Here is a 26,507-nt window from a genome sequence, read left to right on the forward strand (position 1 = left end):
TTTTCTAAAACTATGTGACAGGTGGAAGGTGGATTCACAATTGAAACTAGGGTGAGATGATGGCTCCCCTTGGTTTATTGTGAGAATGACCCACTGCCTGGGGAGGTGGAGAAGCCCTGAGCCAAGATCTTGTTGAGAAAAAGCAGATTCAAGAGTGTCTAGAGGATCCAGTCTTTCCTTTCTCCCGAGTACAAAAAAAGTCATAGACTTTTCTACTGAGATGTCAACCACTGATGGGGCTTCCTTGGCTCTGGCTCTTTGGGGGTCAAACAATAATTTATTTTTTAACTTTTTCTTTTGAGCTTATTTTAGACCTAGAGGGAAGTTGCAAAAATGATGCAGAGAGTTCTTATATGTCCCTTGCCTAGTTTCCTCTAATATTAATGTATTACATAATCATGGAAAATGTATAAAAACCAGAGAATTAACGTTGTGGCAGGACTATGAACAAAATTACGCACCTTATTTGAATTTTACCGGTTTTTCCACCAATATCCCTTTTCCCTCTCTGTTCCAGCATCCTTTCCAGGATCTCACATTGCATTTAGTTACTATTACTCTTTAGTCTCCAGAATGTGCCAATTTCTTATACTTTGTCTGTCCCTCATGACTTTGACACTCTTGAAGAATACTGGGTGTTTATTTTGTAGAATGCCCCTTAATTTGAGTTTCTGACATTTTCTCATGATTAAGCTATGTGTTTTGTGGGCAAGGATAATCGACATGATATGTTTTCTCCGTGCATCATGTCTTGGGGTTCCTGATGTCAATAATCTTATTACTGGTCATGTTAACCTTGATCACTTGGTTAAAGCGGAGCCTGGCAGGTCTCTTCAATGTAGAGTTTCTATTTGTAATTAAAGGAAGCAGTAATTTATCAAGGTCTTTTCCAGGCCCAAATGAGAACCTGCTGTTGAATCACTGGAATGAGGAGGTGTGTTCCTGTGGGCCTGTTTGTGGAAGAAGGAAAGAGGACGGAGAGTAACACCTGGTCTGGTCTTGATCCCAGTGGTCTTCCTAACTTCTTTTTTCACCTCATGTTCTAACTTCTTTGTGGTTTAAGAGGCCAGCAGAATTTCTTTTTATATTTCATTGTAAGGTCTTCTGCTAAAGGACATTCTTGGCATGAAAAAATAGTTTTTCTAGGCCTCTTGGTGTGATGGAAAGGGAAGAACTCTTCTTGAGAATGCGTTTCCAAGGTAGGCAGAGATGTATTTTATGTGACTGTGAAACTCCTGGTATGGAAAGCATTTACTGCATCATCTTTTTAGGAGACTTAACTTTCGAAACTTTCTTGGTACTTGAAAGCAATTGCCCAGCAAACTCTCTTCTGGTTGCAGAGAAAGTTTTAGTCACACTTTCAGACTTCAGAACATATGAGTGAGTCTCTGATCTCCTTCTTGAATCCTAATATCCAAGACCAGAGAGGAGTACCTCCTAAATACCTCCTAAGATCCCGTCAATTTCACCTCCACTCCAACCTGCACATCTTAACAGCCATACTCATCTGGTAGACCTTGCTACAGCGAGTGTGGCCTGCAGACCAGCAGCAGCAGCATCCCCTGGGGCTTATTAGAAATGCAGTCTCTTAGACCCCAGCCCAGACCCACTGAATCAGGCCTGCATTTTTACGGGATGACTCATTTGTACCTTAAATTCTTTGGAATGCTTTTTAAAAGACGCTGCTTTCACTGTGGCTCTATCTCCCAGATGCCTGGGTGGTCTGAGCAGATCAGGGGTTAAGATGAGGGCAGCTATGGGATGGTGATGGGCAAAGCTTCTTCAGCCTTAGCAGGCATAGTGGAGATGGGGAACGTAACAGGAATTCTGGCAGCACAGTAAAAATTAATTAATTTTGAAGCCCCCTAGTTTTTTTTGGAAGGTGGAGGGAGTCTGGCTGTACTGGCTTTCTAAAGTTGAGAGGCAGCCCTGCAGCCTGGAGCCACCTCATTGACCTTCTGAACTGCTGGAGATTGGCTTAGGTGCTCCAAGTTTGCCCAAAATGAATTATTCTAAAATCAATTTACCTAATAGCCAATTTACTTAATGACAATTTCCCCTAATAGTACCACTGACATAAAACTCATGTTTGTGAAATTCATAACAATTCATATGTGATGGGAAGGTAAATTGGTTTTAGTCAAATTTGGTTTTAGATAAAGCTGCTTTAGGCAAATTTTTGCTTACATATATTAGCCCTAGGTAAATTGATTTTAGATGAAAGTCACCTGATCCAAGGGTCCTTTTTTGAGGAGGGGACATGGAATTCAGGGTGGGTGGTGACAATAACCTCACCCATAGAAAAGTGCAGTCATTATTTCCACGGGCAGGGATACTGGCTGCAGAGGGAACTTGCTACAATTGTCATCTTAACAGTCCTCTGAGAGATTTGCCGTATGGCCTGGCACCTTTTGGGTATCTTACTGTGAACAAATGTTACCTGTTAGGCCCAGCTGGGTCCCCATCTTCTAGGCTCATGCACAGTTCTTCTCAGTAACTGTAAACTTTCATGAGAGATCCTTTACAATGCTCGTGTTTAGCCTGTGCTCATCAGTCTGGGTGGCCTTATCCCAGTGCAACTTAAACCGATCAGGCTTTGTCATAGAACCACGATCCTTTCCTTCATTATCTGTTTCCAATTTTACATTTATCACTGTGATTATTTTGTTAATGCTTGTCTCTCCCACTGGATTGTAAGCTCTAAGAACACATGGACTGTGTCTGTTTTTGCTCATCCTTGTAATTTCAGAGCTTAGCATAGGGCCTAGCATATGTAGTAGTGATTTAACAATTATTTTTGGAATAAATGAATGAGTATATTAACAAACATCTGTTTTTTATTAACAGTAATAAGTTACGTATGGCACATCTCACAGCTTATTGTGGTACACCAAACTGCTTTGACATGGAAGTTGAGAATCATTATTGTAGAAAATAAGTTTCTTATCAAGGAGGTGGTTCAGTAAAAGCAAGATTTACATTATGATAATAATAATAGTGGAATTTATCGAGTTCTTACAGCAACTCAGCGATAAGTAGTTTACATACAGTATACCTCACTATGCATTTTATTGAGAGCTCATGTCTTCCTAACAAAGTATCACTAGACCATGTTTCCTAAGGCACTCACTCACTCTCAGCCTCCAAGACTGTGGAGCCGTCAGCACCATGGACAGAGGAAGGTTCTGTCTGGGGTCTGTTCAGAGGGAATTTGTTTCCAGCTCAGAGTGGCTGGCCTCTCTCAGTGCAACTCTCTGTCCATGATGTCAGCCTTCCCAGTGACTCTTATGTGGGTAGTAGTTTCAGTCGTGGGACAGGTGAGTCTGTTGATTCTCAGGGTTCTTTCATCTGAGAGAGTCTGGCTTAGGCATCATTGTCCTAGCTTTGTCTTTGGTCAAGTCATTTAACTTCTCTGTGACTTGGTTTCTTCACTTGTTAAGTGAATATGATAGCTCCCCATTCATAGGGTTGTTTCAAGAATTCACTGCAATATTGTATGTAAAGTACTTACCAAGCTGGTGTATTGTAAGAACTTGATAAATGTTGGCAATTATTTTGAATATTATCATTATTTAAGTGGTGCTTTTACTGAATTACCTCCTTGACGAGGAGCTTTTATTTTCTACAAGAGTGATTCTCAACTTAAGTGTCAAAGCAGTTTGATGTATCACAATCAGCTGAAAGATGTGCCATAAATAATTTATCACTGTTAATAAAAACCAGAGGTTTATAATGTATTCGTTCATTTATTCCAAAAATAACTACCATGTCTACTATATTCTAGGCTCTGTGCTAGGCTCAAAAACATACATGGCCTGTGTATTCACAGAGTGCAATCCAGTGGGAGAGACAGATCCTAAGAAAACAGTGAGGAAAATGTATAAGTAGAAAAAGGTAAGTACTGTGAAGGAAAGGAACATAGTCCCATGAAAAAGCCTGGGTGGTGGTGGGGAATGGTGGAGAGTGCTGAAGCTGAAGCCAGAAAGACGGGCAGGGGCTAGAGCTTGTGGATTCTTGAAGGTCATGTGTAAAAATTCTAGTCTTAAGCTTAATAGCAATGAAAAGTCATTGATGGATTTTAAGCTTAGGGGGTGGGGGATGGTTAGAAGGGATTAATGACATGATTGGATTTTTGTTTTCAAAAGATGACTTTGACTGTAAAATGGATTGGAAGTGGTCAGTGGATTCAAGGAGACAAGTTGGGAGGCTATGCAGTTTCCAGTAAGAGATGACGGTGGCTTAGATAAGCATGGCAGCAGAGGGGGATGTGAGTGGATGGGTACAGTAGATACCTGGGAACAGAAGCAATAGAACTTGCTGGTGGGTTGCACAGCAGGCATGGGGAGAGAGAAGTATCAAAGAAAATGCTTAGGTTTTTAGCTTTCATTTTGTTATAGGCTGTAATAGATGAGGACCAGGTTTGGGGGGAAAGATCAGGAATTATGTCTTAGGCTTATTGAATTTGGAGGGTCCAAGTGGAGTTGTTGAGTGGACAGTTGGCTATACAAGTATACAGCTCAGAAGACAGGTCTAGACTGGAGATACAAATGTGTGATTAACTTATGTTAAAAAGTGCCCTAACATATTGGAGTGGAGTCAGAGTACATTAGAACCACTGATTTGATGTGCTTTCTGGGAGGAGAAAGGACTGGAGTTAGAGGTAATATACCAGAATTCTGACACCTATGGGAGTGTTTCATGCCTGTGAACATCACCTGTCTATTTGTAATAGCAGAAAATGGTTTGAGAACCACTAGGGTCTAGGTTACCGGCCAAATGTCAGAGCCTGGTTCTATGAATCTGACCCCCATTTAACCTTTTGTCTGCTTCCAAACTCCTCTGCTGTCCTCTTGCACACATCCTCAATCCTATCCACACCTGTTCTTCTGTTGCTTGAGACTGCCAGACACGTTTCTTCCTCCCTGTCCTTACTTGTACGTCCTGCTCCTGAAGCTCCTTTCTCATCCTTCTTATTCCAATTTAAATAGTTCTTCTACATGAGCCTCCTTGGTGAGACTTTCCTGGATCACCATTCAAGAATGGAATTTTTTTCTCTTTCTTTAAAGGTCAGGCTTGTACTGTTTATTTTTCGATAAGTTTTTGTTTTACCTCATCAAGTGGCATGTAAATTCCTTAAAGGGAGGTATGTATATCAAAGGTCTTTATACTACTCAGTGCTTGCTCCTTACTTAACTTTAGTGCCATCCCTTGCATCTGATTTTCAGTTTTGCTTTCACAATATGTAAGAGTGGCTTAGCCTTGAGAAAATAGGTCTTTATTTGTAGTCTGGATTTGTGCTATAAAGAAGTCAGTGATTTTAATTTTGAGTGGGAGAATATGTATCAAATAAAATTGAAAACTATAAGGATAAAGGGGAAGCTTTGTATATAAAAAAGATCTCTTGTTACATTAAGTGGAAAGAAAAAAGTGTAGAACAGTGACGACAGTATACTACCATTTATGTTAGAAAGATGGGGCAAAAAGAATATTCATATTTGCTTTTATAGCATAAAAGCCTCTGGAAGAAAGGATAGTCTTTTTATCAAATGATGATGCTGAAACAATTGGACATACTTATGCAAAAAAAAAAAAACTTTGACAAAGACCTTACACCTTTCGCAAAAATTAACTCAAAATGAATCATAAACCTTAATGTAAAATTGAAAACAATAAAAACTTCTAGAAGAAAACATAGGAGAAAATTTACATGACCTTGGGTTTGGTGATGAGTTTTTACGTACAACATCAAGTGTATGAACCATGAAAGGAAAAATGGATAAGTTTCATTTTCCTAAGACAAAAACCTTGTACTCTGGAAAAGACACTATTCAGAGAATGAAAAAAACAAGTCAAGGGCTAGGAGAAATATTTGCAAAATACATCTATTAAAGGATTTGTTCAAAATATAGCAAGAACTCTTAAAACTCAACAAGTAAACAACCCAATTAAAAAATGGGAAAAAGATCTGAACAGACACCTCATCAAAGAAGATATAGAAATGACAAACATATAAAAAGATGCTCAATATCGTTTGTCATTAGGGAAATGCAGTTTGGTAATATCTTACAAAGCTAAACATAGTCTTACCATACAATCCAGCAATCATACTCCTATGTATTTACCCAGTTGATTTCAAAACTTATTTTCACACAAAAACCTGCAAATAAATGTTACTAAGCTGCTTTACTTATAATCACCTAAAACAGGAAGCAACTAAAATATCCTTCAATAGGTGAATGGATAGACTATGGTACGTTTATACGGCAGGCTACTATTCTGTGATAAAAAGGAATGAACTTTCAAGCGATGCAAAGACATGAATGAATATTAAATGCATATTACTAGATGAAGGAACCCAGTCTGAAAATGCTACATGCTGTATAATTCCATTTATAGGATATTCTGGAAAAGGCAAAAATACAGAGGTGATAAACAGAGCAGTGATTCCCAGGGGCTTGAGGGTTGCGGGAGGTTAAGTAGGTGAAGAAGAGAGGATTTTTTTCAAACAGTGGGACTATTGTGTATGATACTCTAGTGGTGGATGCATGACACTATGCATTTGGCAAAATCCATAGAAATTTACAGCACAAAGAGTGAACCTCAATATGTATGCATGTTTAAAAAAATTCATTCGAGAGATTGGGGGCCCCAGGGTGGAATGCAGAATGTGACTATAAACAGTCTAACTGTGTTACAAATATGTGAAATAACCTCAATAAAAAGGGGATTGGAGAAAAAGCTGCTGACCTGAGTGACTTGGAAAACAAGAGGAGTCTGCAAGACTAAAGGTAAAAGGAACTGCACATAGACCCTTCACGCTAATGACAACGGTGCTTACATGAGAGTGTCGGTTAATGATTCTAAAATCATGATACATGTACACTGGAAGTGAATTAAGTAAATAGATGGTGGATTGTGGGAGGTTACAGATAGGTATGGGGACAAGACTAGAATGATCCATGTGGGTAATGGATTAGAGTTTAAGACATCAGTATGAACTCATGTTTAGCTTAATTTAGATACAGATAGACACATAGAAATATTGATATGTGTGTATACACTGGTTATTATACCACATATATTTCTTTACTCTATCAGCAGAGAGTGCCTAGAAACAATACCTCAGTGGCAATGAATACACTTATCATCCAGATCTTGGTTTCTAATACCCTTCTCCGATAAAAACAACTAGGTCTTTTTGGAGAAATGGCTGACTTTTGGACTGAGTCAGGAACGATATAAGAAGCCTTATGTCAAAGAGACATAGGAGCCAAGTGAAAAAACTTCCAATGGTCCAAAGCTGAAACAATTTCAGCAACAAAATAACAAAACTAGTATTGGATGAGAACCCAAAGTCTAAAAGACGGCCTGTGAGTACACACCTTTAAATCAACGATTGAATAAATGGAGAGAACAGGCAAATCCTCATGCAGTAGAATTCCAAATAATTTATGTAGCTACTCTATCTTTGAGGAGGTGGAGCATAACTCCCCGCTCCTACAGTGTGGGCCGCACTAGGGAATTCCTTCCAAAGAGGACGGTGTGGAAAGGGAGGAGGGGAGGAGTAACTTTACATTGGAGAAACCTGACAGACTCTCCCGCAGCCAGGTAGGTTGACACCAAGGTTATCATCATGCTTGATAAGTCAGTTGATAGTATATATCCTAGATGTGATATGAGAATTACACTTTACCTCTGCGGTCGTCCTTCCCAAAATCCACAGCCTGAGTCTAAATATGAGAAAAACATTAGACAAATCCCAGTTGGGGGAAATTCTACAAATACCTCATCCATACCTCTCAAAATTCCCAAGGTCAAAAAAGACAGAGCAAGTGTGAACTGTCACAGCTAAAAGGAGCCTAATGAGACGTGGTGATTAAATCTAATGTGGTGCCCTGGATGGGATAGTGGAAGAGAAAAGGGATATTGGGTAAAAACTAAAGACATCCGACTAAAGTTAGGACTTTAGTTAATATTAATGTATCCATATTTGTTCATTAATTGTGAGAAATGTGCCATATGAATGTAAGATGTTGATAATAGGGGAAACTGGGTGTGGGCTATATGACAACTCTCTGCACTGCCTTTGCAATTTTTCTGAAAATCGAAACTATTCTAAAATCGTTTATTAAAAAAAACCTTGGGAGAGTACACGGGAAACTGATAACAGTGTTGTCTTTGAGGGAGGTTGAGTACTGGGGAGATGGAGAACAGGACGAGAGGGAAATTCTTCACTGAATACCTTAAAGATGATTTAGTTTTGAACCATAGAAGTTAAAAAAAAATTCAAGTTCAGAAGAACCTAAGAAACTTAAAACTTAAGACACATAAAGCCTTCAGTTTTAACTTTTTATTTGGGACTAATATTCCTTCTCTTTAAGTCTTTAGTAAAACGCAGAAGTATAGAAAGTGGCCAGGACTTCAACTACTATTATTTTGGTTCCCCTTTCTTAAATCTTTATTTAGAAACATTTAGGGGCCAACCCTGTGGCTGAGTAATTAAGTTCATGCGCTCTGCTTCGGCAACCCAGGGTTTCGCCAGTTTGGATCCTGGACGTGGACATGGCACCGCTCGTCAGGTCATGCTGAGGCGGCGTCCCACATGCCACATCTAGAAGGACCCACAACTAAAATATACAACTATGTGTATTTTATTATATACATAGTTTATGTATATTACTGGGGGGACTTGGGGAGAAAACAAATTAATTTTGAGTTCCTGGCGATCTGGAGCTGTACCTTAGGCTTAAGATAAGATGCAGTCGTGTGAGTCTAAGCCTCCAGCCTTGGGCTTGTTTGCTTAATAAATATTAATATTCAACTGTATTTGGAGGCCTTGGCAGTCAAAAACTAACAATCCATTCTCTTTGTTCCAGTAAACCAGCTCATTGGTTGCTTTTAAGTTTCTTCTCTCAATTAAAAATGTTTTCTGTCTTAACTTTCCACGTCTTTGCTCCTGGCTCTCCGTATCTGGGAAGGTTGGAAGCCAGCCTTTCCTTCAGTAAGAAGAGCACGGCCATTCCCCTGCTTTTAAAGACAGTAACGGAATTGTTTTGAATAGGTGCAAAGAACCTTATTTAACCATGAATGTTTTATTTTCAGTAACAGAGGCGGTTTGTAATTGCTGTCACCATTAATCTCTTGCTAGATGTTTGCTAAGAGGATTGAGTTCACAACTAGTATATAAGTTTACAAATGCAAAAAAAATCACCAGGTCAAATCTACACGAGGGAGAGTAGAAGGCAGAGAAGCACTATTCTGAGAGGAGGCAGGCCGTGTACCTTTCGGCAGCATCACTCCCTAGGAGGCTGTTCCTTCCTTTGTCTGCAGAAGGAATAAGGATGGGAAATCCTAATCACTGCTGGACACTGGGCACTTTGTAAGGTGATTTGCAAATGTTTTGTCATTTTTTTTTTCCCTCAAAAGGAACCTGTGAAGTAGATGTTATTTTCTACTAGATGAAGAAAAGGAGGCTTGAGGAAGTGATGTGTCTTGTCCACATTCACGGGGATGAAATGGCTGAGGCAGGGGTTGAACACAAGTTGGCTGGACTCGGAGGCCCCTGGGATACCAGCCGCATGTCTCCTGGTGTGTCTGCTCTTTCGACTACACCGTATGCTCTGAAGGAAGGAAGTAGAAGTTGAGAGTAATGGAAGGTTGTCCAGGAAAATTAGACTGTCCTTTACCTTAGTCGAATAGCTCTGCAGCCTGGGCGAGAGCTAACCTGGGGCTAGAACTCAGGGAAGAAATCACTTATAAAAGGACTGCCGAGGCGGCCACTTCCATTTCAGTGAACGCGAAGTTTGAGGCCAAGATGTTAGGACTTGATAACAAGAAAAATAATGGATTAATGAGAAAGATACCAATGTATTCCTTTGGTATTTGTTTCTTTAAATAGCTACTGAAAACCATGCATTTTAAAAGATCTGATGACTTATTGATATTGTTTAAATTGCAGTTTGGGGGACAGAATTCCATTTTTGATGTTAGAAGGAAATATATGGTTACAAGTCTGTGGGGCTCTAAGCAGAAAATTGGCACTTTGGGATTTGATCATCTGGCCGTGACCCCAGACATTTAGTAGGGACATACCTAAATGATAGTTCCAATTTTTAAAGGTAAAAACCTGTATGCCTGAAGTTAGCGTTCTGATTCCTACTGATGTGCGACAAACCATCCCCAAGCTTATTATGCTCACAGATTCTGCGGGTCCAGAATTTGGACAGAGTCCAGAGGGATGGCTTGTCTCTGTCCCACAATGCGTGTGACTTCGGCTGGGAAGAGTGGACAGCTGGGGAAACCACCTGGAGGTTTTCACTCATATGTCTGCGTTGATCCTGGAGGTTGGCGGGGAGCCCAGGTGGGGCTGTTGACCAGAGCACCCATGTGCAGCCTCCGCAGTGTGGTCTGGGCTTCCTCACAGCACAGTGGCCTTAGGGTGGTCAGACTTCTTACACAGCAACTCAGGGCTTCAGTGTTCTGGCAAACGAGAAACTGCGTCGTGTTTTATGACCCAGCCCTGGAAGTCACCAAGCATTACTTTTGCCCTCAACAGCACTGACAAGCCCACCCGGATTCGAGGGGAGGAGGCGTAGATCCCACCTTTGAACTGGAAGAATGTCAAGATTACATTGTAGAAAAACATATGAGATCGGAGATACTGTGGGTATTTTTGGAAACTACCATTTGCCAAACAGAATATTAGGCCATGTAATGCAGTTTCTCTCTCAAATACAGGACAGAAGATGGCTGTGTTTATGCCTCCTGCCATATCTTTCTATTTATAGTCTAGCAGTAGCTTCGTGTCCATGGTTACTTCTCAAGTTTTTTGCCTTTTTTCAGTTTCATGTTCCTGTACCTCTCTTTAATGAGTCAAGGTAGTCTAATAACCTCAATCTCTGTGGATTATTATCAGTAAAGATTTATTTTTGTTCCCAGTTCACTGTCAGCCTGTGTGAGGAAAGATGTCCGTGCTCCATGCAGTCCTTGAAGGACCCAGGCTTATTCCATCTAATGACACCACCCCCCACTAAGCCCTCAGAATCCTCTAGGGGACCCTCTGCAGCTGGCATGGATAAGGCACAGCCTTTCCTAACTGCCTCGCCTTGGTCACACACATCACCTCTGCCCATGTTCTCTTGGTGACAGTGTCATATGGTCCCTCCTAGATCCAAGGCTACTGGGAAATACAGTCTGGTGTGTGCTCAGGGAGAAAGGTGGGGACATGAACATTTGGTGCATCTGTCATCTCCTATCCTTTCTCCCCTGGGCTGCTAAGGAGCCTGCAGCCTGAGCATTGCCAGGAAAGTCGAGGGTAGAAGGAAACTAACTGACCAACCAAGGATTCAGTTTCTTTTAAAGTTTATCAGTATGCAAAGTAGTATATGAATTATAGAAATTTGATATACATACATCTCAGCTGCACCTTAAAGATTTAATTCAGTGGTTTCAGACTATTTTTGGAAGTGGTCTCTTTTTCCAAATGAAATCTTATGGGAAACTACAATTTATATAACAGATGAGAATGAAGCTTCTCTGGTGCCCCATCCTCTCCTTCTGCTAGAGACCCTAAGGCCCTTCCGGGAAATCCTAGGGCACTGTGGATCAGAGCCAATCACTCTGTTTAACAGACAAGAGAAACCGAGGTACAGAGAGGCAGGGCTACATTTGCCAAAGATTACATGTATTGTTTGTCTGCAGCAGGTTTAAGGTTGAAATCAAGTCTCTGTACCCTTGGGCCAGTGCTCTTTGCACTACTATTCACTTAAAAGTTGCGCCACTGTCTCTTAGTACACGTGGTCCTTGAGACCCCTGGCCTGAGGTAGGACACAGTGTACCTTCCTGGTGTTTTTGGCTTCCTCTCTTCATTATCCCAGCCCTAGGCAAAGGGCCAGGAGAGGAAAAGAGCCTCTACCCGAACAGCTGGAGTGTTTCTCTCTGTGGTGGTCGTTGTCTCATGACATGGGGAATGGGGGTTTGCACTTGAGTTTGCAGGAGGATGTCTTCACAGCTTGGAGCATCATGGGGATCAGGGACGGGAGTTGCCTGAGTTCACTTAAGGTCCCTTGCCCCCTGACCCTGATCTGATCATGCCACTGTGCCTGGAGAGGAACAGAGTGTGGTGGAAAGAACCTGGGTCCTGGAATTGAGCAGACCTGGAATTGAGTCATAGGAGTTATGTGACTTTGGGCAAGGCACCTTATCAATTTGAACCTCAGTTTTTACACTTATAGTATGAATTTAATAACTACCATTTAAGATTGTTGGCAGAATTAGAGGTAATATGTTTAAAACATCTTGCACAGTAGAAGGTAATGGGAGGTTGCCATTGGGAGCACCCACTTTGGTGTCTGCCAGACCTGGCTTCAAGTCATAGTTCTGCTACCTATGGCTGTGTGAGCTTCAGATCTTTCATTTCTTTTTCTGTCAAATGAGGTAGCAGTTAAACGTATGGACTTGGGATGCCACACAGAGCGTGAACCCTGGAGCCAGACTACTCTTGCTTGAATCCTAGTTCTGCTCTTCCCTGCCTGTATATCCTTGGGAGAGTTATTCTCTCTTTGCCTTGGTTTCATCCTCTATAAAATGGAGATGGTAATAGCCGGTAATTTTTAAAGTTACTGTGAGCATTAAATGACTAAATATTTGTAGAATAGTGTCTGGCCCAGAGTCAGTGCTGTAGGAGTGTTTGTTAAAGCAAATAACAAATAGATAAATGTCATAGGGTTGTGGTAGGGATTACAGTCACGTGCTGCGTAATGTTTTGGTCAACGATGGACCGCATATGTGATGGTGGCCCATAAGCTTAGTACTGTACAGCCCAGGTGTGTAGTAGGCTATACTATCTAGGTTTGTGTAAGTACAGTCTGTGATGTTCACATGACGATGTTACCTAATGACACATTTCTCAGAATGTATCCCCGTCAAGTGACGCCTGACTGTATTTTGAAATGAAATATAAAAGCTTAAAGACATTCCCTGGTAATGATAAACCCCAATAAGTATTAGCTATTATTAAATAAATATTAGCTGTATTTGTTTTTGTTGTTACTGTTATCATCATTAAGGTAGAATTAACCTTTCCTGAGGTCCTGCAAAATTCTAGGTGCTCTGCTAGGAAACTGACCTTTTTTTTTTTTTTTTTTTTTTGCATCATCCTTGGGACTTGTAAGGATTTGGGGGAATTGTCCACCTAGGTGGCTTATATACACACACACTCACTCACACAATATATGACTCTTTGTGTCCCTTCAGAGAAAGTAGCTAGAGGCCTGCCTGGCTTTCTCCCTGTCCCGATAATCCTGCCAGGGAAACACACACACTGGGATGGAGTGGCCTTGTTTCTCAAATCCGTTTTTCCTCGACTTCCCCACCCAGACTCCCAGGAAGTGGGTGGTGGTTCAGGGGCCCAGAGAAGCCCCTGCTGGATGGAAGCGGTACTGCACTATCTTGGGAGCTCTGGGGTGTGAGCTCTTTCTCCAAAGAGCCAATGTCTATCCTTGTGGAATTGCTGGGAAAGATAATTTTTCTAAGAAATTCTTTTCCTTTTAAAATTTTTTCTTTTATTTATTTATTGTGAGGAAGATTGGCCCTGAGTTGACATCCGTTGCCAATCTTCCTTTCTTTGCTTGCGGAAGATTGTCGCTGAACTAAATCTGTGCCAGTCTTCCTCTGTTTTATGTGGGATGCTTCCACTCCGTGGCTTGATGAGCAGTGCTAGCTCCTCACCCGGGATCCAAACTTGTGAACCCCGAGCCACTGAAGTGGAGTGCGCGATCTTAACCACTGGGGCGCGAGGCCGGCCCCTCTAAGAAACTTTTTGCCTTTGTTAATGAACTAGGATTGGATAATATTTAAAATTAACTTTTGCTGTTTTCATCCTACTATGCAGAAGTGACACATTCATCCAGCAACAACTACTTTAATATTTTGAGTGTGTATAGCCATCCAGTCTATTAGTATATAAAATATGCATTTATAAAAATATACAATTATTTATATACTTAATTAGTATAATAAATATAAAATGTATTAAATATGTATATATTTATACATACATAAAATCTCCAAAATGGATCTGTTGGTATAAGTTTTGGGGAAAACGACAACTATTTTAATAAAAATAACTGGTTGATCTTGATCTACCTATATTCTTTGGAATTGTTCCCGAATTTTATTTCCCAGTGTAGCATGGAATTTGGATAGTCTTGTGAAATTGACTTCAGTTCATGATAACTCTGTTCCTAATACTCAAGGGCACACTCTGGAGAACTATTCATGCTGATTCTGGGTAGGGTCTGCCTAGCGCTTAAGCGAGGGCTTGGGTTTAGACGTCTTAGCTATGTAGATAAGGTGGGAAAGATTCACCTTCATGGCATTCTTGTGCAAGGACTTGTGGTGTCAGAGGATGGGAAGGTCGGTGTAAGTGTTAGGATGCACTCCTCGTCGTGCACAGCTCAAAGGAAGTGTCTTTATTCCTGGATGCTGTATTTAAGACAGAAATGGATCCATTTTGTCCTACTTAGAGCATGATGACCAATGGGGGAAGGATTTAGAAAGAGGAAGAAGGCAGAATCCTTGTTCAGGAGGGCCCTCATAGGCTAGGTGGGGGACAGGAGTATAAAGGAAGGAGCTGGGGATGCTTGGTCTGAAAAAGATAAAGCTTAGCAGTGAATCTGATCGCTGTTTTCAAATATTTGCAGGAGGAACAGGCTTTTCTGGAAGCCAGGACGGGTCATTGGGACAGCACACTTGGCTGAGGTCCAAGGCTGAGGGGTGAAATGCTGCTCACAAAATCTGGCTGATTTTATCACTTGTACAGCAACCTGCTCCCCCACATCCCGAGAAGACCCCAAAGCACTTGAGGCCTCAAGAGAGGGGCCGGTGGGGCAGGGAGCTCCCTAGACACTTGCTGACGGTCACTTCCAGTGCCCTTCCTCTCCCTGCCAGCACCACAGGCTCTTACTCACTGCTCATAGCCTCAAACTTCTGCTTCCCTCACTGTGACCATCTGGCCAGTAAGGAGAGCAACACCTGGCATACTCAACACCAGTGCTTCTTAAACTTTAATATGCACATGAATCTCTGGGGGTCTTATTAAAATGCTGATTCTGGTGCAAGTAGGCCTTGGTTGGGGCCCGTAATCTGAATTTCCATTGTTGGTGATGATGCTGCTGGTCTGTGGACCATACTTTGAATAACAAGCTCTACTGCAAATCATGAGTCTTCCTTCCAGGCTACAGCCAAAGGTCATCAGGCGGAACGACCACCTCCTCCAAGTTGCTCTCAGGACTAAGCCTCACATCTCTCTTAGCAGAGGGTCACTGCCTGGAAGTATTGCCTTATTCCCCTCTCAGTGCTCATGCAACAATTGTATCCAGATGTCACTTAGCCATCCAGCGTCTTGGTCATCCCTAGGGCCACTTCAGGAGTTATCTAACATTTTTTAAAAAACACATCATCTTGACTTTCATCCAAGTTGAGATCCAGCACTTTTGAATATGTGCATGATGCTGTCAGAAACTTTACCCTAAGACACAAGCATCCATTCTGCCCTATTGAGAACAACAAGGCAGATTTCTTTTCTCGTAGCTCATGTTGGTGGTTACTCTATGGGAACCACTTGCTCCTGTGCTTTGTAAAGTGATCTTTAAAGGTCTGCTTATAATACATGGAGCATTTGCTCAATGAGGCCATAAGCCTAGGAATAATGATTAACTCTGGCCAAATGTATCTACCTCCCTTTTTCTTTTTTTTTGATTCCATCAGGTGATCTCTATAAGCATTTCTAAGTATCATTGATTGAAGTCCTTTCAAGGTTGTATCATCTCTTTCCCCAGGAGTAGTTTATTGTCAAAATAAAGTAATTGAGAGATTTTCCTGATATGTTAATCTTGGTAAGGTCTCAAATTTCAGATCATGCTGCTTTTCTAAACAGGAGCTGTGGGATCTTGGGCAAGACATTGAATAATGTGTCTGAGCATATGTGAACTCTCTGTAGAACAGATATAATATCTCCCTTGAAGAAATGAGGTGATGTTTATGAAAGCACTTAACCCATTCCCAGCACATGGCAGTCACTATTGAAATGATAATTTCCCCTGCCTCCTATTTGTTTCTCTTAGGCCAGTTTTTAGCTTGTTACAGGGGAGGGGCACGTATTTTGTTTCCTTTTTCCGCTAGTCTCAAAGCATCTTGAGAACAGGATCTATATTTTAAATTTCAGCCCTTCACTACGTGTTCGGTAATAACACATTAAATGAATGACCAGATAACCTCAGGTGGTCTTGGCCTTTTAAATTCCTTGGTTGTTTGATTCTTCCAATGTTCTAGCAGCTGAAAAGAAATTTGGAGAATTCTTTTAAAATGAATGTCTTCTAGGTTAAGGGATTTCCTCTTCTGCAGCCTTATAAAATATGTATCATATTTATTACTAATAAGTATGTACCTGGGCTCAGGAGCAGGCTCCAATAATATAAGTAACCTCTTCAGTTTATGACCTTGGGCCCGATTCTTTGTCTAGTGCAAATGAGGTGGGTCGGAGGCTGGGCTTGCTTCCCCTGCACGCTCTCTTGGGAAGATCCTGTGAAAGATGAGCAAGAAATATGCGTTGGTTCTGACTTGAGGTTTGGGGTCATGCATAATAGAGACTGTTTCATGATATATTCATTTCAGTCCTCCTGGAAGATGCTTTTTGTGTTTTAGATTGAATACAATCTGGCTAGTGGGGTCAGGACAGCTCAACAGATTAGAGGAGACACAGTAGGTCCTTCCACATCTGGGGATGAACCTGGTTTCCTGTTGAAGTGAGTAGTTCTTGAATCGTCTGTATGAATGAGTTGTTGGGAGACGGTGCCAGCTGAGGCCATCTTTACGACTTTGTCCTCCTGCCTCTGAGATGGGCAGCAAACTGGTGGAAATGCAGACTGTCAAATTCAGACCCAAGTTTAAGTCCTGACTTGGGCATGTTAAATTCCAGAATCTTAGCTTTCTAATTTTTAAAAGGGGATAATGATATTAGTCTTGCAGGATTTTGTGGGTGATGAATTAGGTCATAAGTGTTAAATGCCTAGTGCGATGGCTGGTAGTGAGATTAGGCCCAATTTTGCTGACAACTGTGATGACACTTTTCAGAAGCGAGGCATAGAACACTAACTAGGTCATCCACCCACGAAAGTATCAGCCCTGGTGTGTGTCTGAGGAGTGTCCCAGAGTTGCTTGCTGCATTTTATGACTAAAGTGCAGACTGCAGTGCTGGTGCTAAGAGTCTTTCTTGGATCTGGGAAATGTGCTAACGATCTGGGAAAGTGAAAACCCCATTGTGTGTTTCATCCCATGGTAATTTGAAATACTGGTCCATATATGAATAGCTTCAAACTGTTGCTTCCCTGGTTGCTGTTTAGGAATTGTTGTCCACTTATAGCTTTTTGTCCAAGGGGGAGTAAAAAAAAAAAAAAAAGCCTTATGATCTCTTCACTCTGACAATTATTTCAATCCCTGGTATCCAACACGACTTCTGTTTTCCTTCAATTCTTGAAAAATAAAAATGGCAGAAATAAAAATAAACATCCATAAGTCCATTCCACGTGAATGGCCTTTTTTAGACGATAGAAAGAGGGTTCTGTATAGGACTTCTTTTTTTATCATTTTTTTCTTTTTTTAAAGTATGCTTTTTTTGGTGAGGAAGATTGGCCCTGAGCTAACTCTGTTGCCAATCTTCCTTTTTTTTTTTTTTCCTGCCCCAGCATGTAGTTGTCTATGCTAGTGTAGGTCATTTTAGTTTGTCTATGAGAGGTGCCGCCACAGCATGGCTTCATGAGCACTGTGTAGGTCTGCACCCAGGATCCGAACCTGCAAACCCTGGGCCACCAAAGTGGAGTGCATGAACTTAGCCACGCAACCCTGGGGCTGGCCCTGGGCTTCCAAGTGTTTAAGAGACACTGCACCAAGCTTTTCTAATTAGCTGTGGCTTGTCACCTCACAGTGGATCACTCAAGCTCCATTTTGGGGGCTCCAGGTGTGACCATGAGGGTTCTCAGACAACAGGTGAATTGGAGGATTCCATCTGGTACAGTTGATTTTGAGTTGTAGCTCTTTGTGTCATGTTTGCCTAGTTTTAGATTCTGAGAAACCTGGTGGGAAGACAGTAAGTAGTGAGGACTGATGACTGCTATAAAATCCAGAAATAAAATAAAACAAACTCTTCTTGCTTTGCATACAGTTATTTTGAACTGGAGAGCAGTGGCCTGAGAGATGAGATTCGATATCACTACACACACAAGGGGAAGCCCAGGACAGAGGCACTTCCCTACCGGATGGCGGACGGACGGTGGCACAAGGTGGCGCTGTCAGTTAGCGCCTCTCATCTCCTGCTCCACATCGACTGCAACAGGTATGTCTTTGCTCTTTCGTGATTCTGCCCTTGAAATCGAGCAGTGGGAAGGGGGGCAAAATCAACCCCCTCCAAGCCTTGCTGGGAAACAAAAACCAAGGGGCCCTAATTGCAATTGAACCTACCAAATGGGCCATTAGGCGTGCTGAAATGACCAACTGTAATATGCTAAGAAAACAGTGCATTAAGATGAAACCGTATGCTGTGATTAGGAACAAATGTACAAAAGGTTGATTACAGATTGGGGAATATTAAGTGCTCCTTGGTGTATTCCAGGTACCAGCTGAAATTCTGTGGAGCTGTGATCACAGTTAACTGTGATATATTGTTGTTGAGTTCGTTCCACTTGGAAACGACTAAGCCAGTCTACCTTAGAATGAATCAGAGAAGCCTGTGCTACTGAAGCGGCTAATTCTATTTCACTTCATCAAGCACAGCTTTGCTTAAATATCTTTTCCAAATAGAGGCTTCTTAAAGCGGCTGTTCTTTGAATCCTTTGGAATTGATGTCATCCATTCTCTGCAGAGGAATGAGCCTTCTAGCTTGTCAGAGGATGGCTGGAGTATTTGTGAGGTCTGGGGGGTTTTGCAGGAGGTTGTGGGTTGGGGTGGGAAGGAGATGTTGCCTCTCATGTCCGTCACAGGAGTCAGGTTTACTGCCAGCTGGAGAAAGGAGACTATCGGTCTCTAGTAATTGGATCATTTGTGGCTGGACAGCTGGATAATGGTGGTCAAGGGGAATGTTTTGATGTCTCCAGAAGCCACGGAAAATCCTCATGGCTAGTGATCTGAGTCTTATGGAGAATTTTTTGCAATGCAAGCAGTGCCTGTGAATTGTTGATTTTCGTTAAAGACACCATCAAAGTTAGAATGACTGTTCAGCCACAGGACTTGCTCCCTTGGGCCCAGGATGAGGAACAGGCATGTTGGGGACAGCCTCCCTTTCAGAACCCAATAGGAAGAGGGACAATCTGAGGTCAATAAGCTCCACGTTACATTTCTGAGGAGGAGATACTTGCCTGTGCTTGCTGCTCCAGCTCTGTAGTCTCTTTTAGAAGGGCAGAGAACAGAAATGAGCTTCAGGCTGAAGGGAAGTGCCGCCATCTTGAAGTGAGTCTTGGTAATTTTCGATGGCATCTATTTAAGGTGCTTTCTGGGCTTCTGAAGAACCGTGGCTATGATCAGATGATACTAATGTTCCTGGATAAGGTTTCCATAGAAACCATAGGCTCCTGTTGACCCTGCAGTTCTGGGATGGACAGCCTGGATAGAGCTAGCCCTCAGCCACTATCTCCATTTCTACCTTCAAGAGCTCATTGGCTCCTTTAATTCTCTAGAACTAAAGTGGCCTGTCAGGTAGCACTTCTGTTCCCCTCTACCCGCCACCCATATGCTGCCCAGTGGGAGAGCAGGGGAAGGGCCTTGCGTGTCCTCCTGTGCCACAGGCTGGAAAGAGGCTTCAAAGTCCTAGGTTAGTGATGCCCGACTGAAAAGTCTGGGAAACGCTGCTGTTTTCTTGCTATGCAATTCTTTTCTTCCTCCTCTCAAACATTTTATCCTCTATTTTCCATTATTCTTCTCTCTGGAGAGAAGATATGTTTCTGCTAATCTAAGTTTTTATGCCTTCACAGTTCTCAGGTACCTATGAAATATTCCCTTTTGCCATCCTCAGCAACTCGTTGCCTGTGTGATTTTGAGCTGGTCAATTTCTTTGCATCTCAGTTTTTAAATTTGTAAAGTGGGAGTGATAGTACTAACGCATGCTCATGGATGGGAATGTTAAATGAGATAATCCGTGTAAGGTGCTCAGGGTGGCACTTGGCTTTGGCTCTCAATACATGTTTGCTATTGTTGTTGTTGCTGTTATTCTGCACGTTTAATGTGCCTCTTTGACTCAGTCTCCAAACTTTCATCCACTGTATGTCCTTGGCTACCATGGCCTCTCTACCAGCAAAGTGGGGAGTGGATGGGAGAGCTGAAGCCCCCAATATTCTTTAGGGTCCGCCCCACTTATAAGAATGGACTGAAGGGGTTCTGAATGTTCCTTCCTTTCTCTTGAAATTTTTCATACTTAGGCTCATGGTATAATATGTCCTTTATGTAAGGTCTTGGAGGGAAAATGTAAAGTTGTTGCCAGTTACTGATTCATGGACCCAAACACAGAGGAGTTTTTATGTAGGTCAGGGGAGAGAAAGGCCCGGAAGGATTGGGCCATGAGAGAGAAGTTTTGATTTTTGTATAGGAAGAGTCTAGAAAGATAATTCCCAAACCTGACTCCACAGAATTACTGGGGAACTTAAGAAAATGAGTCACCAGGTCCCATCTGAGACCTAGTGGATCAGATTCCCCGAGGCTGGGACCTGAGAAGCTGTATTGTTAACGAGCTTTCCTGTGGTTCTGGGGCTGGCCGTCCAAGTGCCCGACTGTGGTTTCAAAACCACCCATTCAGAGAGAGAGGGAGGAAGCTGGAGGAGAGGCTAGGCTGCCACAGATGAATGAGAGACTGGAAAACTAGTGCCTGCAGCAGAGCCCCAGTGAGGAGGAGGAGGAGAGATCCAGGGGGAGGGCAGTATCTGCTGCGTCGTCTGCACAAGTGTCTTCCTCCCCGGCGCTGGCTGATTCTAGAGCAGCGGAAGTGCTGGCCTGTTTATCAAGCTGCTAGTCTCCCACTTCTCATCCAGGCTGCCCTCACGGAGTGACAGTCACAGGCTGGTTCTTACTCTCTAAGCCATGCCTTTCATCCCACCATGAGATTCTTACTTTTTGGTTCCTTTTACCCTTAGAATTATAGTATCTTATTTCTCTCAGCCTGTCACCCACTAGAGTCCTGCTGGTTGGAAATAAATGGTGATGTGATGACTTTTGTCTAGTGGTGACTGTGCTGGGCCCTTCACATAGATGAAGTCGTCCCACACTCAGGCCGTTATCTTTCTCATTTTAGAATGTTGGAACAGAGTTACGTTCTATGTCTGCAATCCTGTTGCTAATAAGTGGCAGTGCTGAGATTTGGACCTGAGTCTGACTCACCAACGTCTGCTCTGACTGCCAGGCTGTTCAGCCCAGCACTGGACCTGGAACGTGAGGGCAGGCAATGGCCTAACTCAGGGTGAGCAGTTTGCTCCTTTCTAGTACTTTCCTCCCACGTGTCTGATACTGCTGGTCTTCAGAGTTGTTTGGTAGGATGTGGAATCTTGTCAACAGAACCCATTGCACTGGCATAGGGTAAGGGGCCTACCTTTATCGAGCATCTACTACAGGCCAGGTAATGTGCTACGCATAATATTCCATAGAATAGCCATGTGGGAACAATTTTATTAGACCTGTTTTACAGATTTGGAATAGAGAGGCTCAGAGAAGATAAGTAACTCGGTCTTAGTCACATAAGTGTAGAGCCAAAACTCTGAACCAGGATCTAGCTCCCAAACCTTAGTCTCCTCCCACCCCCCCAGCACCAACGTAATTCATGGACGTCCCAGGATAAAGTCACTGCCACACCAAGGACTGATGCTGCAGGAGATTCAGACCATAAAAACGTGTGAAACCGGGAAAGGAAGATTCCCCAGGCAGTTCCACTGCTCTGAGGAACTGTGGTGTGGCAGGCTCTTCCACCTTTTTTGGGTTAGAATTGAGAAACAGGGCCTTTTCAGACTGAATTACAGAAATTGTCACAAGTGGTGACTGCTGTTGTGGTTGGCAGTTGAACACTTTCTGCCTGCTGCTGAGACTTGCACTTTTCTCCCAGTTAAGCTGGGCCTGGTTAGAAGCTCCCAAAGTGTGGACTGAAGACCTCAAGCTAGAAACATAAAAGGAGCCATTCCATTGGCAGCCAACCTGATTATCTAGGTTGCCTTGGGTTTTTCTCTAGCTACCTTTGTATTGACAGTTGCCAACAAAGCCTAGGAGGAGGCCTGAGCTAACCTTCCTCAGATTCTCCTGCTCCATTCTCCGCTCACTCTGTGGCCTGTCCCCATGACTCAAAGCTCAGAATCCACCGACATCTGGGACTCAGAGCATAAGTGTTCTTTCTCATACGCCACAACAGGGATTTCCTTTCCTTCTCTTTATTTGGTAACTTTTAATTTTCAATCTAATTAATGTATTGGACACAGTGTCGCTGCCAGGCTGTGAGGACACAAAGAAATAAGGGAGTCTCTCCATCCAGAAGTTCATGGCTTATTCATTTAGTTATTTTTAATTCTGAAACCACCAGGGCCCCCCACAGTGATTGGCCCTGCACCCTTGATAGCAGAGAAAGCTTGCACTCGGTCTGAAGCCCTGTGAGCAGGCTGATTTGACAAATCCTAACAGCAGCTGAGCAGTGGAGAGAACTGAAAATAGTCACTCCCAGTATCTTGGTCTTGAAGTGACAGGGAGCTGAGCTTCTAACAGCTAAGGGATGGACTCAAAAGTGTTTTCCATTCAAATGGTACATTCATCTAGCTTTCAGTTGCACTTTTCACAATATGCAAGTGTCCCCATTCTAAGGCAACCTCCTCTTGCTTCAGTTCTGGAAAAATTGATCTCTTACGAAGTCACATTGCTACAGGGCTCTGAACTCTCACCTCGTTGGTTCAGACTTGTACAAGTGTGCACAGCACACACACTCCTGCAGTCCAATTGTCACTCTGACAGGGAATTAACTCAATGATTCTAGTCTAGACAGTAAACGTATTTCAGGTTTTACTTCCAACACATGCCGTTTATTCACTGCAGAGCACATTCCCTTTTTGCATAGAACTGATCTGGAAGAGCCTGCAGAACCAGAAAAGTAAACTTAATGTAAATCACTGAACAAGTCAGTAATTCAAGGTTTCTATCTAATATTTCAGAGTAACTTCAGGATATGAGCATCTGTTTATATCTCTAGCTTTTTCATAATGAAATAGTGTGAGATGGCATCTTCCTTCCAGAGAGCTGCTGAAGTAGTTAGAAACATCAGCTTATTAAACCTCACGTTCCTTAAGGTAGTTAAGCCGCGTGTATAATGTACTACATTGATTTTAGACAGAAATTTTGCTATAGTAAGGAGGGGGGAAATTAAGAGATTACTATCAGAGGCCACAGCTTCCAAGAGAGCCAGGCCAAGACTCTCAATCTCCTGGTTCCCAGATTGATATATTACATCGCAAACAGGAACATGTGCACACAATTAACTCATTATCAAAATTAACCAAAAGAAAATTGAGAAGCCAGCATATGCTTCATGTCCAACTAACCCAGCAGCTCCTGATCCTCTGTCCAGGAAGAGATGACAAGTGAATGAGGAGGATAGGACATACCCATGTGTAAATTTAAGAAACAGTACAAGAGATGGCATAAGGCAATGCATGATGGATTGATGGATTCCTGGTAGGACAATCAGGTCTGGAGATCACAGGAGGGATAGCTGGTGGGGATGTGGAGTAGCCTCTCAATGTCTTGCCATTCCAGGTGAGAATGCATGATAATTTCTGCAGCTTTATGGTTTTTTACTTTTATTTTTTTCCTTTTTCTCCCCAAAGCCCCCCGGTACATAGTTGTATATTCTTAGTTGTAGGTCCTTCTAGTTGTGGCATGTGGGACGCTGTCTCATCATGGCTCCGTGAGTGGTGCCGTGTCTGTGCCCAGGATTCGAACTGACGAAACACTGGGCCGCCTACAGCAGAGTGCGTGAACTTAACCACTCGGCCACTGGGCCAGCCCCTGAAGCTTTACTGTTTTGCTACTGGGTAATCTGATTCTGTATCAGTCACGTAAGAACTGAGCTTGAAATGAGGTTCATCTTGTAAGCAATACAAAGCCAGTCATGGTGCCGTTAAGAGAGTGTGTGTTTCGGGGAGTGGTATCAAGTGGGCAGTGGGGGAAAGTTACAGGGAGTGACAGAAGGAAATAGGGGCAGGGGAAGAAAGAGCTGTCTCCACGTGACCAGGTAAACGAGCCCTGTGGTTTAACCTAGCCTGAAACGAATGCTGGACCTTTGTCTTGGCTTTGCCGTTTATAAAATATGATTTACATGCAATGATGCAGGAGTGTGAAATCAGGCCATCTGTGTCTTAGATTCTTTGAAGATTGTTAGTTTCTTCCTTCCTTCATTCCTCTGCCAGGAACTGTGCTTGTGTCTGTAAAATGGAGTCATAGTAACTCTTCTCCCATACGTTGTTGCAGGAATGTAGCAAAAGAATGTGTGCAAAATCCTCAGAAAATTTCAAGCTACTGTGTGAACATACAGCGTCATGAAGTATTATAGACATGTACTGTTATACAGAAAAGATGTTAAGGTATCGTATTGGAAATGAGTACCATTTAGTCAATTTTCACCTCTATAAAATTAGTGGCTTCCATCCTTTGGATCAGGACCCAGTTGTGATGTGGATCCATGCTGCAGTGTAGCGTTTGAGGTCAGTCAGTCAGGTCCCTGAAGTGATTCTGACTGCTGAATCCTGGCCAGGGCTCTCCACGAGTCTGTCTTTTAGTTCCATGATCGGTAGCGCGGCACAATCGTGCATGGTATGTACACCAAGAGTCCCTTTAAAAATTTGTAACAGAGGCTGAGTGAGGAAGGAAACACCCCCTCCGGTGTGATAAGATCTTTAGGAGGGCTTGAGAATGTGGTGTGGCCTCTTTCCCTTTTTATTCCTGCGAGAGAGGAGGTTCAGAAACTTACTTCCCCGTCCCCAACCCAGGAGCCAAAATTCTCACAGCTTTTATGAGGGAATGTAAAGCCGGGTGAAGTTTTACAGAGTGAGGAAACTCCTTTGTTATAATTGCCTGGATCTTCTACACAAAATATCTATTATTTGTTTCTCCACTTTGAAAATCTGACTTTTTAGCACAAAAATGTTCTGGACTGAAAACTTGAGCTGAAAGAAATTGTTAAATCTGTCTGACGCTGGGAAAGTCACTGACCGTCTCTGGGCCTTAGCTCCCCAGGTCCCCAGTAAGGGGCTCCGACTAGATGATTTGTCTCCTTTTCACTCTGACCCTCTGGGCATCTCCCTCAGATTCTCTCATCACAGTGCTTAGTTAGGGCATGCTTTTTTTTTTTTTTTTTATTTTTGCTTTCAGACCCTGGAGAGCAACTCCGCTTGCCGTCTTCCCAGGGCTGCTTCTGTAGTAGACCAGCAGGGGGTTGGCACTCATCTGAGCTGATGTGTGGGTTGCCGTGCAGCGTGCTGCTGGTGAGCAAAGACTGCTTATCCTGGGTGCCCGGTTTCTCTGTTTCCTCGCTTGCCTCCCTCCTTGCTGGAGTAGAGTCTGAATGTGCATTTTTGGATGCTAAGGGATATCGGCCTCTTGTTCTCTCCATCTTGTATTCTTTCTTTCTTTCAGAGTGCTCTGCTGCAGACATCTGACAGTGGACAGCCTTTGGTGGGGTGCAGGTCCCCAGCCACGGAGGCCTTGGTAGCTTGATGACCTACCAGATAGAGCAGTGTGCTCTAGCCAGCAGATGATGGATAGTTGTGCTGTTGAAAAGCATAACACGTCCTCTGACTGCTGAAGGAAAAAAGCCTTTGAGGCTTCCAAGCTGTAGAGATTTAAATAATGGGAGAGAAAGAATCTAAAGATGTAGGTGACCAATGTAGTACATTTAAAGTTGTAGATTCTTTGGCAAAGTAGAGAGTGGCTGCTGAATTGTTGAGGCAGCCTAGACATTACTGTGTTGGATGTCTCATTGTGATTGGTCCCCCGTCCCCGCTTCTACCATGCTGTGTACCCTGTGGCTTACTCATTCCAACCTCATTAGGTGGGTTCCAGCTGTAACTTTGCCCTATCTTCTTCTAATGACATCAGCAGCAGACCTATTTCTAATCTTGTCTTTTCAAGAACCTTCATCTTTTCCTCTTGTTCCCTGCTGGGTTTAGATAATGCCTTTGGTTAACCGCGGCCTCAATGGCAGAGAAAGGTAGGAGGTGAAAGGATTAATTGAAGTGGATGATAGAGTAGCCTGCATCCCCCACTCCCCGCAAAGCTGCATTCCTGGGCTTTGAAAATTGCAAATGGAAAGTGCTAAAAAGAAATACAGTAGAATCTTCCCTTTATCTGGTGGTTTGTTGGCTACCGGAGGCCGTGAGTACATTAATGGAAAGGCATTTTGTTGCCTACACGGGACCAAGATGCATTAGAATAGAGAGGAAAAT

The 26,507-nt window shown here is 42.8% G+C and overlaps 1 protein-coding gene across 4 annotated transcripts in view; it reads left to right on the forward strand.

The window, feature by feature from the left end:
- The window catches only part of NELL1 (neural EGFL like 1), a 750,804-nt gene that overhangs the window by 99,920 nt on the left and 624,377 nt on the right, over positions 1-26,507 (forward strand). For all 4 annotated transcript variants that reach the window (XM_070624514.1, XM_070624512.1, XM_070624513.1 and 1 more), the window contains exon 4: positions 18,221-18,391. In XM_070624514.1, coding sequence (XP_070480615.1) covers positions 18,221-18,391 — 171 coding nt within the window. The remainder of the gene's footprint in view (positions 1-18,220; positions 18,392-26,507) is intronic.

This window comes from Equus przewalskii, chromosome 6 (assembly GCF_037783145.1).
Source record: "Equus przewalskii isolate Varuska chromosome 6, EquPr2, whole genome shotgun sequence".
NCBI classification, from domain to species: domain Eukaryota; kingdom Metazoa; phylum Chordata; class Mammalia; order Perissodactyla; family Equidae; genus Equus; species Equus przewalskii.